At 36.3% G+C, this 16599-nt stretch overlaps 1 protein-coding gene across 3 annotated transcripts in view; it reads right to left on the reverse strand.

Annotated features, from left to right (window-relative positions):
- FSTL5 (follistatin like 5) overlaps positions 1–16599 on the reverse strand; it is a 423037-nt gene that overhangs the window by 55610 nt on the left and 350828 nt on the right. For all 3 annotated transcript variants that reach the window (XM_058420632.1, XM_040065515.2, XM_040065517.2), the window contains exons 8-10: positions 14179–14299; positions 6689–6850; positions 4213–4347 (exon numbers count right to left, since the gene is read on the reverse strand). In XM_058420632.1, the coding sequence (XP_058276615.1) occupies positions 4213–4347; positions 6689–6850; positions 14179–14299 (418 nt within the window). The remainder of the gene's footprint in view (positions 1–4212; positions 4348–6688; positions 6851–14178; positions 14300–16599) is intronic.

Raw genomic sequence — 16599 nt, forward strand, 5'->3', positions numbered from 1 at the left:
TTCAGCTATCAACCAGACCAGCTATCTCATTCTCAATGGCTTTAACTGCAGGCTTGAGGGAAAATGGAATTCACAGCAAAAAGAGAATTTGCAGTCTCTAGAGAATCAAAATAGCACAGTTCTCACATTCAGAAGTATTTTAGATGCTACTGCTATTATCAACATCAGAGGAATTAAACAGGATCTGATAACAGAGAGCAGTAGACATTTATCACAAGTACTTATAAGAGACATTTATATAAGTAATATAAACTAGAACTTTCCATTATAACTTCTCAAATCTAGCAAGAAGGATCAATGTGCTGGGACATAGTCGTTAAATAAATAAATAAAATTACAGCTACAGAACTAGTTAATTGGTAAAAGGCACAGCTAAAGTATTAAAAAAAGCCCCAAACTTCATTTTTCTCACCAAAGACAATGTAAAAATGAAAACACGTTTTCAGAAGTCTTATTTTTAGTGCACATTGAAAAAGGCTGATGTGCTAAGAGGAGGTAAAACTACCCTTGAGACTATAATCCACTATTCAAAATTTCACCTGTGTGAGACAGAACAATACTTCCCTGTTCAGTGGTGGCATCTACTGAACAGATCTGGATGACAAAGAATTTTCACTGTATTTTCCAATCACTTCCATCCAGATTACCATCCTGATGATGAACCATTATCATCAAAGTATATTGACTTTTCTTGGTAAATGGACTTCAAATTTCTGAAACTGGAAACTTTAAAATAAACAAGTCCCTAATATCCATCATTCATACTTCAAATTGTATAACTTTATTTTTCCTACTAGCATCACATTTCCCACAATTCGGTATAGCTTTGCCTTAATTTCTTTTCTCTTTATAATACACACAAATGCATTACATGCAAATGTAACAATCTTATCAATTATGAAACCCCAGCAATATGATAGCACTCTTAGAGAGGTGAGGTAAAGGTTAGCTTAATAATCTACTTATCCAAACTGACGCTGATTTTTATTTAGTCTAAAGTACCAGAAAATATTGTATTTTCTCTTAGGAGCTGTTTAAATTACCGATTTACAGAGAAATCAACTAGCCATGCCCTTTCCACCACAGATTTTTTTTTCTCAAAGCACTGAAGAGTTTTCCATAAATTTGGGATTGCACTGAAAATGAGATTCCGCAGAAAAATAATAAAATATAGTTTTTTGCGTGAAGTAACATTAAACACCCAAAGTCTTCCCATGCACACAAAGAACAGGTCAGATGAGTACAAAAGCAAGCATTTACTTTGACTTTCAAACTTGCCATGAAATTAAATACATGCACTGACAATGGAACAATGTTTTGCATTTCCTGTGTCATGTTCCGCATTTCCTATGTCACGCTCAAGCCAATGCAATTGTACTTTACATTCTAGAATTCAACTGTAAAGTTCTCACTAAATTCTCAATAGAAGTTCAGAAATGCTGTTATTTTGCTTCGATTTTTATCTTATGTGACATCACAAAGGAGAAAAGCCCAGACTAACTGACAAGCTATTTAGAATTTTATCTTATTTTATTCAAAACACTATCCCTAAGATTTCCAAAATGGAACCCTCTAATGAGGAACACAGACATACACACACCAAAAAAACCAAACCAAACCAAACCAAACCAAACCAAAAAAACCCCAAAAAACAAAAAAACACCAAAAAAACCCACAAAACCAAAAAAATTAAAGTGTGTCTGTTTTATTCTCTTAAAGGAGGATAAAAGCAAAATGATTCATAAAAGTGTCATCAATGACAGAAATACTTTATATCAGATCATATGGAACCACATTTTCATTCACCAGAGACTATCTTTAGAATGTAACTTGTGACCTAATCAACAGGCTTGAAATAAAAGCAGCTGTACCACTGTGCTCAATGTGCACGGGTGGGGTAAAAAAACCCCCACAATCCTATCCAAGTTGTTTTACCTATGTAATTTTATTCCCTAATTATCCCTAATTTAATGTATTAACAAGAGTTTGGGGGGAAATATAAAAAAAAGCAGAAAAGACTTAATAATGAGGTCCTTCCACTTCTGATATCAGTTCTCTAATGCTACCAATTCCTTGCTGCAAAAGATTTTTTTTACAAAACACAGCAGCAGCTTTTTAAACTGCACCTATAAAAATGTGTACCTGTTAAGGTCATTTGTTCGTGTAGTTGTGACAGTGATATTGACAGTCAGTGCTTTTTTTTAATAGTTTGCACTTTAGTCTTCTTGCATGTACCAAAATGGGATTCTGAGCAAATTAGAGTTTAACATGTAAAATTATACTACACCTACATTTGAATGTTATAGCTATGCATCTTTGGATTTTATGAGTAGGTACACATGGATCAATTCTTGGGAAACCATGTTCAAACGCCAAGGAACATAATGGTAAAATGCTTCCCTCCATCATATGACACAGAACCTGCAAGGTTAAGTTCCTTTTATAGAAAGGAAGATGCCTTTTTTTGGATATCATCCAAAGGAAGATATCTTTTGGATGAATTGTCTTAGAAATAATTTGGTTTATATTCTTTCTTAATTTCCATTTTTCATAACACCAATGGTCAGTCTAAGAACTTAATGCTAGTAGGTATTACAGCATTTGTCATAAGCTGTGTTCCCTGTATCCTGCTAAGGTAGGATCTAAATCCTGCTAAGGTAGCAGATCTAAAATTATTACATCACATTACAAGTCCAGAAAAATGTGATCTGCATTGTTATGGATATGCATGCATATTCACAGCAGATAACGTCCTCAAAAGATAAAATTACTTAACTAAAACACTTGCAAATTGTGTGGTTAGCTACAAATATTTTGTTGCTAAGGCCAAACAAGTTTTAACCAAACATATGCAAACTAGAGTTCATCAGGGTCTTGAAATTTGGCAACATTCACAACATTTTTGACACAATGCAAAAGGCAAATGGAAGTGGCCAAGCTACTCTGCCTTACCAGATTAACAGAAATGCTGCATGAGCAAACATATTATTTATTCTCAGGTGTCTTCCCAGAAATTTCTGGGCACTAATTTTCATGACACTTAAAAAACCCCATGCTAAGGCTTTTGAAAAATTACAATTATAATTAGTGTTACTTAAAGCAGCTAAGTAAAGATATCAACATTTAGATTATAAAATTTTCCTGCATGGAAGATTTCCTCTGAAACATTTAAAGCGTAGTAAACCTACATGTAACTGAACTCAATGTCCTGTGACTTGGAAGTGTCAGGCAGACTTGCAGTGCTACTAATTCTGCCCCTGGGATCCTGCCGAGTACTTGGCACTGCTGAATAAGCTTTTAAATAATCAGAAATGTCTTTAGTTAATGCAACCACACTCACTAGTAACTATCACTAGTAAGTATCATTTTACTGGATGTATTTCTAATATGTAGTATTCATTGAAGTAAGAGATTCAAAAGAAAAAGCAAACAGACAAAACCAACCAATCAAACCAACCAAAAAGCGGGTGAAGTATAAATGCAGGAATGGATTTTTCTAAGCAAAGTGAGGTAAGAGGGAAAAAAAAAAAACCACAACAGGTTAGACAAATAATAGGTAAACAGGGTTTATAAATCCCACTACCATTTAACAGAGGATAAAGAACGCTGTTTGTTAGTAGTGATATTGATTTCTTTGGCACATTCAATTCCAAACACAGAAGTGAATGTGCTCATTGTTCTTGCGCATTCCAGGCACAAGACAGCATGGGCAGGCTGGAACTGCTCTGGACCTGCTGGGGACTTCAGTAGGTGAGATCACGTCGTATGATTACTGTCACATCATGAGGGTCGATTTTGACTTTTGGTATATCTCAAAAACAAACAGGAAGAAAATGTCTTCCTCCCACACCCCCATCAACCATTGGAAAACACACTAATATTTGCCATATATAGATATCCAGTTCCTTATTCCCTTCACATTCCCTTCGTATGCAACACATCTATCATGAGGAAACCATCAAGAATTTACCAGCAATATGAAAAATATGTTGGTTCACTGAAAGAATCAGAGATTTCATTTTACGTCTAAATATACTGCAGATTGCACAATTTGCCTTCAGCGACTCTTGGATGTCATTAATTGAACTTTATTTTTTCAACTCAGCTATCTACACAAACTCATTTTAATTTATGTAACATTTCATAGTTTTAGTACTGATTAAATGTTGGAGTGTAGGCGACCTGTATTTTTAGACTTCTCACAATACTTACGAGTCTTTCGAGCAGAATCTTCCACAAAGAGAGAAGAAATATCTTCATCCACCCCTGCTTCATTCTTTGCAATGCAAGTGTATGCTCCTGTATCTTCATAGCGCACATTGCTAATGTGAACCTCACTACCATTTGCTGAAAGAAGAGGGAAAAAAATCAACATGCAGACACGCTAGTGCTTTCAGATTATAAATTCAGAGGGGTTTCTCTGCTTACACTAATTAAACTGTTTTCATTCCTGAGTTCATAACTTGGAGGCATGCCAAATTAGTCCAAAGGTATTCAACTGGCTAGTGAATTACACGCACTATTTCATCTCACAGATATTCAGAGTGCCTCAGTTGATTTTGCAGTTCAGAGCCAAATATCGATCTGAGGTTTTATATATATTTAAATTACTATTTTTTTTTTAATCAGGTAAATATTAGCATTTGTTTACTAGACACCATCATTTTCTTTATACAAAATAACCCATGGAATATAACAAGCTAAAATTTCAATGTACATAAAAAATTTAATTTGTTGCTTCTAACCAGAGGCACGTAGTTTGTTTTGTTTTTGTATGACTGCAGTGTAACAACAGAAAAAACAAGTGCATTAATATTTTTCACCTACATCAATATAGAAGCTTATGGAAACCTCAGGAATTGTATGTCAGATTATGTAGGAATGTCAACAAATACTCCAGGTTTCACGGGCAAAGGTCTTTTAAATAACGTGATGTGAATAATTGCGTGAACAATGATTCATTGAATTTTAAATATAGTATACTTGTTCAGCTGTAGGAACTACACAAAAAAAAGCTTTGTAGGTATTCTAAAAAACAGGGCATTGTCTTATGGTGTAGCACCCTTCTAGCTGGAAGCAAGTGCACAGATAGTTTAACTCAGACAAATCTCTGAGAAAATGTAATGACATTTTCAAAATTTTATTTCAAATAATTCCTTGCTAGAAAATGGAATTAAATATATTTTGTTTCAAGAAAAAGCCTTTTAATTTATTTGTCATAAAGATTTGGAACAGAGAGGAAGGCTCAAATCCCTAGGGGAGAAATTAAGGGAATGTTGCTATGGAAAAGAAGTTCATTATTTTCTACTCATAGTGGAAAGTGTTCACAAGGCAATTGTTCACAAATATCCAGGAGAGTTGTACATGAAAGAACACCTGCAGGGGAAGCGAACACTTCAGAGAAGCACTTCCCATGTCTGTCCCACGGCTTCTTAGAGTGCAGGCTGAGTAGATGAACAGGCTGTCCTATCCTAACTACACATCCTGTTTTTGTTGATGAGTGAGAGAAAGTTTTGAAGTGAACACTAGCAGCTGGATTTTGGTTTTTTCCTATGGCTGTTACCGAGACATACAAAGCAGTCACACGCAGACGAGATTTCGCAAGGCAGAGGTCCTTCCGATCCCAGCTCACAGCTGAAAGCTGAGAGAGAAGAGACCCCTTTGTTTATTTTTTAACTTTTTATACATTTGTGGGTCTAGCAGAAGATTGGCTTTTTGGGGTTTCCACCCCTCAGCCTCAGTGGCCAGACGAATTGTCAGTTACAATTGTTTTCAGGTTAGAAATATGCAAACAAAGGACAGAGAATGAAAAACAAAGGATTTGTTTATATTACTTCTGTGGGAAAGGTAGAAAACTGCTCTAATATTCTACAGTAACTAAAAGATCTGACTCCATTTATGAAAATCAAAAGGCTAATAAAGAAACTCAGAAAAAACCAGGGTAACATCTAGCTGATCAAAAATTACCAGAAAGACTGAAGAAGTATGGAGATCTTTTGCTGGCCAGGTCCACTGATTTTGCTGAGCCCTGAAGATTCATAGAAATTAACTGGTGCTAAAGGTAAGACTTTCCTTTAGTTTTGGCTGGTGTGGTTTTTTTTTTGTTTGTTTGGTGGGTTTTTTTGTTTGGTTGTTTTTTTTTTGTTGTTGGTTTTTTTTGTGGTTTGGGGTTTTTTTGGTGGTTGTTGTTGTTGTTGCTGTTTTTCAGGTTTTTGGGGTCTGAGGGGTTTGGGAGATTTTTGGCGGGGAGGTAGGGCTTATGTATGTGTGTGTGCAGTGTCTGCACTCCCACAGAGGTCTGCTGATATCCCTCAGAAAACAGCACATCCATTTAAGGCGTTTCTCTTTCTGTCCTTTCTACTATCAGGTCCCCAAATCTCATTAAGATTCCTATCAGTTCTGGTTGGGATCAGGTCTGCTCCACTCAGATACTGCACATTTTCAAATAGAGAAGAGCATATTGGTATTTACTTGTAATCCTGCCAGTATGTAAAATCATTATTCTAACAAAAAGAAAGGAGAAAGATAGGTGTCTTGGGGAGTGGCTGGAAGACATCACATCTCTTGAAATGTTTTAGCTTAGACTTCAAGCCTTTCTTAAAACTATGGAAAAAGGGCAGCTAATATGGAAATCATGCATGGGTAAAACATTAGCAGTCTGTAGAAAACAATAAATACACCCATTTACCTTGAAGAGTTAGCTGTTTGGACAACTTCGGAGTGATATCAATTCCATTCTTCAGCCAACCAAGTTGTGGGTTGGGAATACCTTCAGCGTGGCACCGAAGGCTTGCTGTCACACCTGGCTCCCTCGCCTGGCTCTCTGGATAGACCCGGATAACTGGTGGGACTGAATACAAAAAACAATTATAATTTAGTGAAGAACATTATCTTCATTTTAAGAAAAATAACTATAAGCAATTCAAAAGACCCCTGCAGCTATATATAACAACTCACAGATGTGGTGTTTGTCAGATATTCAGTGACATCCAATGCAGAATTCTGTCTTAGAAAACTTATTTTGCAAGAAAAAACTCATTTAACTATGGTATCAAAGAATAAAGCCTCAATTCTAGTTCAATAGCTTTTGGTTGAGTAATAAGATTTTTATTTTTCTTTAGATTTCTTTATAAAATACGATTAATGTACAGTTAGTAAGTCATTATATGCTGTACAGATATTTTAATTGTCTTATTTCACAATTCGTAATATTTCATCCACTTTTCCCCCTCTTTCCAAAACACTTAGTAACAATCCTTTCTACCTCCATAAAACTTGTTCAGGTTTATACTTCTTTATACCTCTTCATACAGGGCCTTCTGTACCCATGATACCCCTTTCCCTCTCTACCACACAGACACATCACTAGCTTATGTTGATTTCCCTCTGAAGTCCTTTACTGCCAAGATGCTTTCCACTCGGCGGTCTTCAGGATATACTGGTGCACCAGGGTTGTTCCTCCCTGGGTGCAGAACTCTTGCACTTGTTGAACTTCCTAAATTCCTGCTGGTTCATTTCTTCATCCTGTCAAACTCTGTATAAATATTGGCATGACTCCATAGCCTATCAGCCACTCCTCCCCGTTTGGTGCCATCGACAAAACTGTTAAAGGTAGAACTCTGCCCCATTATTCAGATCATTAATTAAGATGTTAAACAAGACATGTATCCTTCTGTACAAAATGTCCACACAGCTGGATAGCCGTGCTACGTGATGTGTGAACAACTGGGTCACAGGTCAGGAACAAAGAGTTACAGTGAATGGGGTAACATCTGGCTGGGATCCAGTGGGGTTCTACAGGGCTCAATCCTCAGCCCAGTTCTCTTCAGCATCTTCATTAAAGACTTGGACACAGGACTTCAAGGAACACTAAGTAACTTTGCTGACAACACCTAACTGTGAGAAGCTGTTGAATCCCTCACTCAAGGACAGAGAAGTCCTGCAGAAAGACTTGAACAAATCAGAGAGATGGGCAATCACCAACTGTATGAAGCTTAAAAAGGGAAAATGCCAGATTCTGCACCTGAGACAGGGCAACCCTGGTTGCATGTACAAACTGGGGAATGAGAGGCTGGAGAGTGGTGCTGCAGAAAGGGACCTGGGGGTCCTGGTTGATGGCAAGTCAAACATAAGTCAGCAAGTGTCCTGGCAGCCAGGAGGGCCAGCCCTGTCCTGGGGGGCATCAGGGACAGCATTGCCAGCCAGGCAAGGGAGAGGATTGTCCTGCTCTGAGTTGGGGTGGCCTCACCTTGAGTGCTGGGGGCAGTTTTGGGTGACACAACACACAAATGATGCTGAGCAGTTAGAGAGTGTCCGAAACGGGGCCACAAAGATTGTGATGGGTTTTGAGGGGAAGCCGTATGAAGAGTGGCTGAGGAGACTTAGCCTTTTCAGCCTGGAGGAGACACTGCAGCCTGCAGCTTCCTTGTGAAGGGAAGAGGAGGGGCAGGCACTGATCTCTTTGTGGTGACCAGTGACCAGGTGACCAGGATCTGAGCAAGTAGCATGAAACTGTGTCAGGGAAGGTTTAGGCTGGATAGCAAGAAAAATTTCTTTACCCAGGGGGTACTGGGTTCTTTACCCAGCTGGGCACTGGAAGTGCCAGGGAAGTGGCCAAAGCACCAGCCTGACAGAGTTCATTAAGTGTTTGGAACATGCTGTCAGGCCACGTGCTGAGACTCTTGGGCTGTCCTGTGCAGGGCCCAGAGTCTGGCTGAATGATCCTGATGGAACCCTTTCAACTCAGCAGATTCTGCCATCCTATGAATAAGACTAGTCTTACAAGTTTCTTTATTAACAAAATATAAGAATCGTTGACGTCAGTTTTCCAAGATTTGAAAACTTGCTGCAGTATACGCTTACCAATTAAAAATCCTCTACATACACCAGGGAGGTGTATGAGAGAGGTGTCAGAGAGAGGACATATTCCTATTTGTAATCAATGTTTAAGCAAGATTTAAAAATCCTGCTATGTAGATTTTTTTAATGAATAGCTATTTATCTTAATTTTTTATAGAGACAACTTGCTTGATGTAGTTTCTAGCAATAAAAAAAATATTAACTATAATAAGATTAAGGAAGTGTACTTCCTACTCACCAAAGTTTTGTTTAATGCAGCTCAAAAATATGGAATACTTAGGTTGTGTCACAAAACACAGCTGGGTAGAGGATGAAGTATCAGTTGGTAATGACAGAAGATAACAAGATCAAAAATTAACTGTGTCTGTTTTGGCATGAGATGAAATATTTTCAAATCCTATTCAGCTATTTACAAGAGATGTCTCAGCATGCTGTCCCATTAGATCATAGAAACACCTTACATTTCTACATTGCAAGAAATACACAAATCTACTTTATCTCAGATAGGATGCCAAAATCACTGGGTATCAGGGATATTTTAAACCCAGTTAGAGAGGACAGTCTTTTCAACATAATTCCAATATGCAAATTGCAAAAATGTAATATAATAACATGGGAGAAGGTTAAAAATTAGATAATATGCATCTTAGACTACCAGCTGAGAGGAAGAGCACATAAAAATCAGTGATTTAAGGTTTCTATCGATTTTCTGGAAAGGACTTTGCTTTCATGGAAGTGGATCTTTATTTTTCATCTCAAGCCTGACTTTCCCACTCCTATTTCCCCTCCATTTCTTTCCTTCTCTATCTCCTGTTGCATAGCATCTGTTTACTCCATACCGAGACCTTGCCTTTACTACTGTGTTTTTCAGGCTGGGCCCTGCTTGACTGCACATTCAGTGGTCTGAACATTTTTTGGTGCCTCAGCTCTCCTTCTCACTCTGCCTCTTCTTAAAGTCCAGTTTTCATGTCTGCCTGCCCAGCATTTCTTGACACAAGGTCCTTTAGGTAGCCTACCTCATGTTGTAGATTTCCTACTGCAGCAAATCCAAATGGCTTACTGTTCCCCCTTGTCTCTGGAAAAGCAAGGGTCTCCACTTCCTCAGTGACAGGATTGCCTGTCACTCTCAAGCATCTCAGCAACAGAAACAACTTTTAGGATCAATGGCAAGGAATTGCAATTAGTTGTGTTCTGACTGCATATGCCAGGATATTTCTTGTCTCTTTTTGTGTCAGTGAAATGTTCTCATTGCATATAAAACCATATCGGTATTTAACTACCTCACCTTGACAGACGTCTACTGAGCACATGTGAAGAGAATTTTTTTTAGCAGTCCAATTTCAAAGAATTTTCATTGAAGAGAAATGGGAATGTATTAGTTTTATTGGGGAAAAATGCATGCAATATTTCTGATGCAATATTTCTGCTGCAATATTATTGTTAAAAAAGTTTTGAAAATATTACAACTGAAATTGAATTCTTCCTAAACCAATGAATAAAATCCTGCATGACAAAAAGTTATTGTTGCTAAAGTAACTACTTAAGGGTTGTTAGCAGATGTGAAAGGGAGGAGAGGACCTGCTCAAGTGAAAGTATGTCTGAGTTTTCTTTCACTACCCCTTATTTCTATAGTAAATCCTATTCCCTTTAGCACTCTTTTCTCAGGAACAAAGGTGCTTGCATGACAGTAGGGTTTATTTCTTGCCAGACCTTTCCTTTATTTGCTGCCATTTTCCTCTTTCCTTAGCAACTCTATGTCTGATAGGTTATCTGTACAAGTAGAAGCATTTTTCAACCCTTGTTCTGCATTATAATTTTTATTTCCTATTACCCTGAGGCTTACTTGTAATATTCCACTAAGAAAGAACTGTCACTGAGGCATGATGCAGATGACTGAAATATAAGTGCTGTTTGTGGGCTCAGTCTAAAAAGTTAATTTGATGTGACAAGTTCAATGTAAAGTCTTTGCATTCTTTTGAATCAGTTTGTTGTTGTTGTTGTTGCTGTTTTGTTGGTTCTTGTTTGGGTTTTTTGGTGTAACTGACCCCAAAATAATAAATAAATATATACCACCAGAAATGAAATTTTAAGTACACAATGAATGTGACTGTCCACACTGACCTTCAAAGAGACATGTTCTAGCATCTTAACTTAAAGAAGCTTACTTAACAAGGGAGAGATCATGACATAGGTTAAAAAGGGAGGGAAGAGATGTTTGTGTTTACCAGAATATTGTATAGCACATAATTAAGTGACTTCTGTATCCCTTATTTTTCAACTCAAAAATCAATGTGAGACTGTTGGTTCCAAATGTGATGGATATGTAACTATTCCATAGCTCTAACATTTGCTTTAAAACCTCTTGAGTATTATTTCAGTTGGGTGTCGTGGGGGAGGAGAAGGGAGAAAATAGTCTATTCAAGCTGTCTTGAATCCAGGGAGAATGCAACTGTTTGAAAAAGAAACAGGTGATACCTACAGTGAACTAGATTCTTCTATTGATGAATGTAATTACTCTTGTTTAAACTTAGATGCTTTGGAAAAACAAAGCTGGCAAATAATTCTCCAGACACTATACATTTCCAGTCTACGTCTGGCCAAAGGACTACTCATCTTATTTAAGTATCACTTATATATTAAAAGAAAAATAAAGATCAAACTGACAGACTCGAATTAATTTAGTCATATAGTCTCAGAGTCATATAATCTTGAAATTGTATACATTGAAAGGTTTAAATATTATGTAAATAATGATATTTAAGACTATGTAATGAAAGAGTTACTACTTCCTAATAAATTGTTTTTCTGTTCAGTTTAAATGAAAAAGCTAAAATATCAATTTATAGGGTTGCTTACAATATTTACTTTACCATATAATTTGTATAAGACTGATTTTTTCACTATAAAACAGATCTCATTAATGCATTTTTAAAACTCCAAAGGAAGCTCATTATTCATCACTGTTGTGCCAGATAATTCAAAACTTAAAAAAAAAAAAAAAAATCTTAGGTTTTAATCTTAAATAAGATTTATATATGTAACAATTGCTCACTAGACTAAAATATATGAATCTTTTTCTAAAAATATATAGCTGCACATAAATGGAAACCAACAAAGAACTTAAAATCTAATTACATTGTTTTCATTGAACCTTCACATTAAATCTTTGTGATCAACATAGTCTCATTATCCCATTAACCTTTTGACTGACTCTTCAGTTAAAACAAGTATCATTATATTAATTAGTCATTATCACAGTTACAAGTACTGACCACCATGCCTGTCCTTAAGAAGATTATTCCTTAGAAGCACAGATCTAAACTGTGGAAGAGCTGTTCAGTTGACCTTTAATCTCAGTGGATTTAACTCCGTTTATCCACAACATGCACAGCAAATAATCCTATTGCTCAAAAGGCCTCCTTTTCCTGTTTCTTCCTCCCCAAAATATTTTAACATCCAAAATAATTTAGGAAGGTATCATTCCAATGCCAGCTTTGGGAATAGCAGCTATCTGAGGTTTACAGTGGTTTCCAGAAGAAAAACCAATTTCCTGATGGACACTATCACCAGAAAAACCTACATTTGTCCTCCTTCACCTCTCTCGAATTGCATTTCTTCATTTTTCTAGTCTTGCAGAAAACCTTCTTCAGCTTGAGTGGAGTTTTGCCTCGTTATGCACTGAACTGAGACAAACATGAAGAACTCTAGTATTTTAACTCTTGCTATGCACCTCTGGGGGATTATTTACACTCTGGGATTGGTAAGGAGTGTGTTGATAAGAACATAATTTTGTTAATAATTTTGTAAATTTGTAAGTTTGTAAATTTGTAAGTTTGTAAATAAACTGCACTTCAGTCTTATCACTGGTTTAGCCAGTAGTTGCTACCTGGCTTTTAAATGACAGAAAATAATCCCAGAAGAAAAATTTGGAGGAAAGGATGTTGATGCCATGTCCCTGTTAGCTCGGGGACAACACTCTACATACAATGTGTCCTGGTTCAGGAGGGGAAGAGGTTGGGGAAAAAAAGTAAAGATATGGATTGAGAAATATTACAAGCCAGCTTCCTGGAGAAACATAACAGCAGAGACAAAATGTTTATAAAACTGCTCAGAAGCTCTAAGCATCAAAGTAATTTAATATGTGAAGATATTAACAACAGAAAAGGGGGAAAAGGCTATTCAAAGTAGAATGGATCATATTAAAAGTCAAAATAATCTTGGAAGCTGTATTTCATATGTATATACATGAAAGATAAGAATAAAAGAAAATATTTCAGCATTCTTGGATAAGATGTTAAAGTCAGCCTAATAAAGGTTTATGCAACTGATTAATAGCTAACAAAACAAAGAATGATGGTAACACCAGTGGCCAGGAAACCAGGTCTAGAGTATGCCTCAGGAGAGAAATAGAGCCTCTTAATGCAAAGTAAATTTGGAGAAGATTGAGGTCAAACATGATTCTGGATAGGATTAAACAGCAACGTGGAATGACAAACACTGGTAGCTTACAGCAGACAGGGAGTCAAAGATAAATATGAATTGAAATAACATGAAAAGAATAACTCTAAGGAAAAAAAAATACATTAAATAAAAGGATGATAAAGCAGACCCTTCATCAGTGGAAAGGAACTCCTTAAAATAATTTAGGAAATAAATTGCCTATAGGAGAGGGTACACCAGCTCTAGAGAAGGTAAAGGCCTGTCTTCAGGGCACCAGTAACAAAGCAGTTACATTTTGTCCAAGAACTTGAACAGATCTAGGAAAATGTAAAGATCAAATTTTCAAATCCAGGTGCCTCAAGTTAATCCACTAAAATCATAGTTAGATTTCCATATCATAAATGTGAATTGAGAAGCCTACATCAATTACAAAATCTTCAGGGAAGTGCATTCTATTAATTTTATATTCAACAAAGCATTCTTAACACAAGAAACTTATACATTTATTTTTCCCAGCATATTCCCCGTGTTACTAAATTAATACTAAACCATAATTTATCTTGGTGTATATGTATATATAAACCACTCACTGTTCTGCATAACATCACAGGTCCAAAGCAAGTCCTCTGGATTATCTCTACACCTTTTAATAGTTATTCTATGGAAGCAATAAATTAAATTTATTGTGTTTCATTCTTTTCAAGGTTATTTGACGGAGAGCAATGAAGTAAAGTTTATATACCTTTTTTCCATTAAGATGTAACATGATACCAAAAAAAAAAAAAAAAAAAAAAAAAAAAAAAAAAAAAAGTAGAACAGAAACAACAGATCTGCTCAACAAAATTCTTATGACTTGATAATTAGAACATTTTTCCTTACCAGTCACTTGGAGAATATGAGTTTGATAGAGCTTATCATACCCATCAGCATAGCAGGTGTAATTTCCCATATGAGTTGTGGTAACCTTAGTGATGTACAAGGACCCATCATCTCCAAAATCCTACCAGGAAAGATTAAAAACAAGGTTATCATAATTAAGCCCACATCTCTGCAGTAATTATGCTCATCATCTCAGCAACAAAGCTGTGATGCAAATATCAGACATCACACATCACAAATATTAAACCAGAATATCTGACAGTAATCTTAAATTCAAATATTATACTTGTGCATGGTGGAGTTGTTTAATTTTGCTACACATATTGTGACTGTAAAAGAAAATACAGCTTTTATTTTAACAACTAGCTAAACTCGGCAGAAGCAATATGTTTATTTAGCTATGACAGTTATTTGCAGAAGAAAAGCTGTTGAGGGTTGCATCCAGCCAGAGAGAAAAACTAAATCTATGCAAAAATAACAAGTTATATGACATCCTGTGGAAGTGTTGCCATCCTTTGTAAGGGGCAGACATGAAAACAAAAAAATCTTCATTTTTCTTCAATTCTTCTAATTTGATGCGGTGATACATTACAGAAGCACTACTGCTGTAAACTGATTTCAGGGATCTAGGATTCCTGAAAGAGAGTGTGAGCAAGACCGAGGCAAAGGAGCTTTCTGTACATCATCGTCTTCTACTTCTTTTGGCACTGGGTCCCATGCCAGCTCAGCAAAAGGTCCATATTTTCCCCTGTCTTTCTCTTGCTGCTGATACAGTCCTGAAAATCTGTAGACCTTCATATCTCTGACCAGATCCAATGATTGTATGGCTTCATCTTTCCTTATCTGCACATTCAGATAGAGTCTCCAGGTTCTTCCCGGGTCACCTGGAAGTTTGACATGAAGATGCTCCTTACATAAACCTTTTTCTTTCTAATTTGAATTCAGTCAAGAGCTCCTTGTTCATTAATACAGAATTCTGGCTGCTTTTGATTTATTGTTCATTGTGAAAGCCTGTTCTTGAGCATAGAGGAGGTAGGTCATCCTTGAAAATCAACCATCTCTTCTTTTGTTTTCAGCATGATGTCTTATGGAATTCTTCCGAGCGCATCCTCGACCAGGCTGAATTCTCCTCTCCCGAAGTCCAAGGTTGTGTGGCTTTTTCCCTGCTGTCTCCTCTTAGGCTCCTTGACTCTGCCATCTCATGGTCACTGTTGTCCTCACCTTTATATCCCCAACCAGTTCTTCCTTATTTGTTTCTTCACAAACTTTGTAACCTTCTCCATAAAGTCCTCAAACCCATGAAGACTTTATCAAAAGCTAGCAAAACCGAAAACTTTATCTACAATACCTCAGAAAGTCTGTAAACAGCACAGTAAAAGAACTTAGATAGAAAATTTAACCATGTGCTGTCTTATTCTTACATTTTGTCCATTGGATATTAGAGATGACAAAATACTAGGCTACGTTAATGTCTAGTTCTTTACAACTACTCTTGCATGATCTCCCCTACAACTTTCCCAACTTCTTGGGACTTATTTTTTTCAGTTCTGACTTTCCAGTTTTTGTTCTTACTCAGAGAACATAATCTCAATGCTTTTATGCACATATTTCATTTACGATGACTTTCACAATAAAATAATGAGTCTTTTTGTAGACTGAAATTTAAACATGAAAACTGAAATCTCTATGAAATTCCTTTTAATTTCTCAGTTTTCTTTCTTTAAATACACTCAAAATATTATTAAAAAAAAAAAAAAGTCTCACTGTATTTCTTCATCCAAAGATGTGTGGGTGACTAAATTTCACATTGCACAACTCTCTGCTTCCAATCATTCTGCTAGCTCCTTGGGAGAAGAAAACAACTTGCCTAAAAAAATTAACCTACCTGGTAATACTATCAATAACTTGACTTTCTCAAGATAACTCTAGGTTTCTATATTAGCACTTTGGTTACACAGAAAATATTTTTACCAAATCTTTAATATACTATTACATGTTGCCACTTCAAAGAGCAAAAAAAGGGACCCTCTTTAAGACCTAATTTTTAACTTTGATCATGCAAACCAACACCACTGGATTTCCCTTCAAAATAACCCACCTGACTAACTTCTAAAAACTTCCTTATTGGATGTTTTGATCTTTATCTCTTTCTAAAATATATGAAGGAGATCATTTTACTTTTTTCCCCTTACTAGCTGAACACGTTTTCAAAACGTTCCTTTTCAACAGCATTATTAGTGGAAGATGAAACAGCTATTCAAAAGAGCCACACTACAGGTACTTACATTTTATCTGGAAAATGGATATTGTTATTGCCATTTGAGTTTTTTGCCTAATCTCTGCCAAAGGTATTTGTGAACAAAATAGGCATAGGATGGAGTGTATAAAAATTCAGCTGCTACAATGCAGTATGTAGACTAG

Source organism: Hirundo rustica, chromosome 5 (assembly GCF_015227805.2).
Source record: "Hirundo rustica isolate bHirRus1 chromosome 5, bHirRus1.pri.v3, whole genome shotgun sequence".
NCBI lineage: Eukaryota > Metazoa > Chordata > Aves > Passeriformes > Hirundinidae > Hirundo > Hirundo rustica.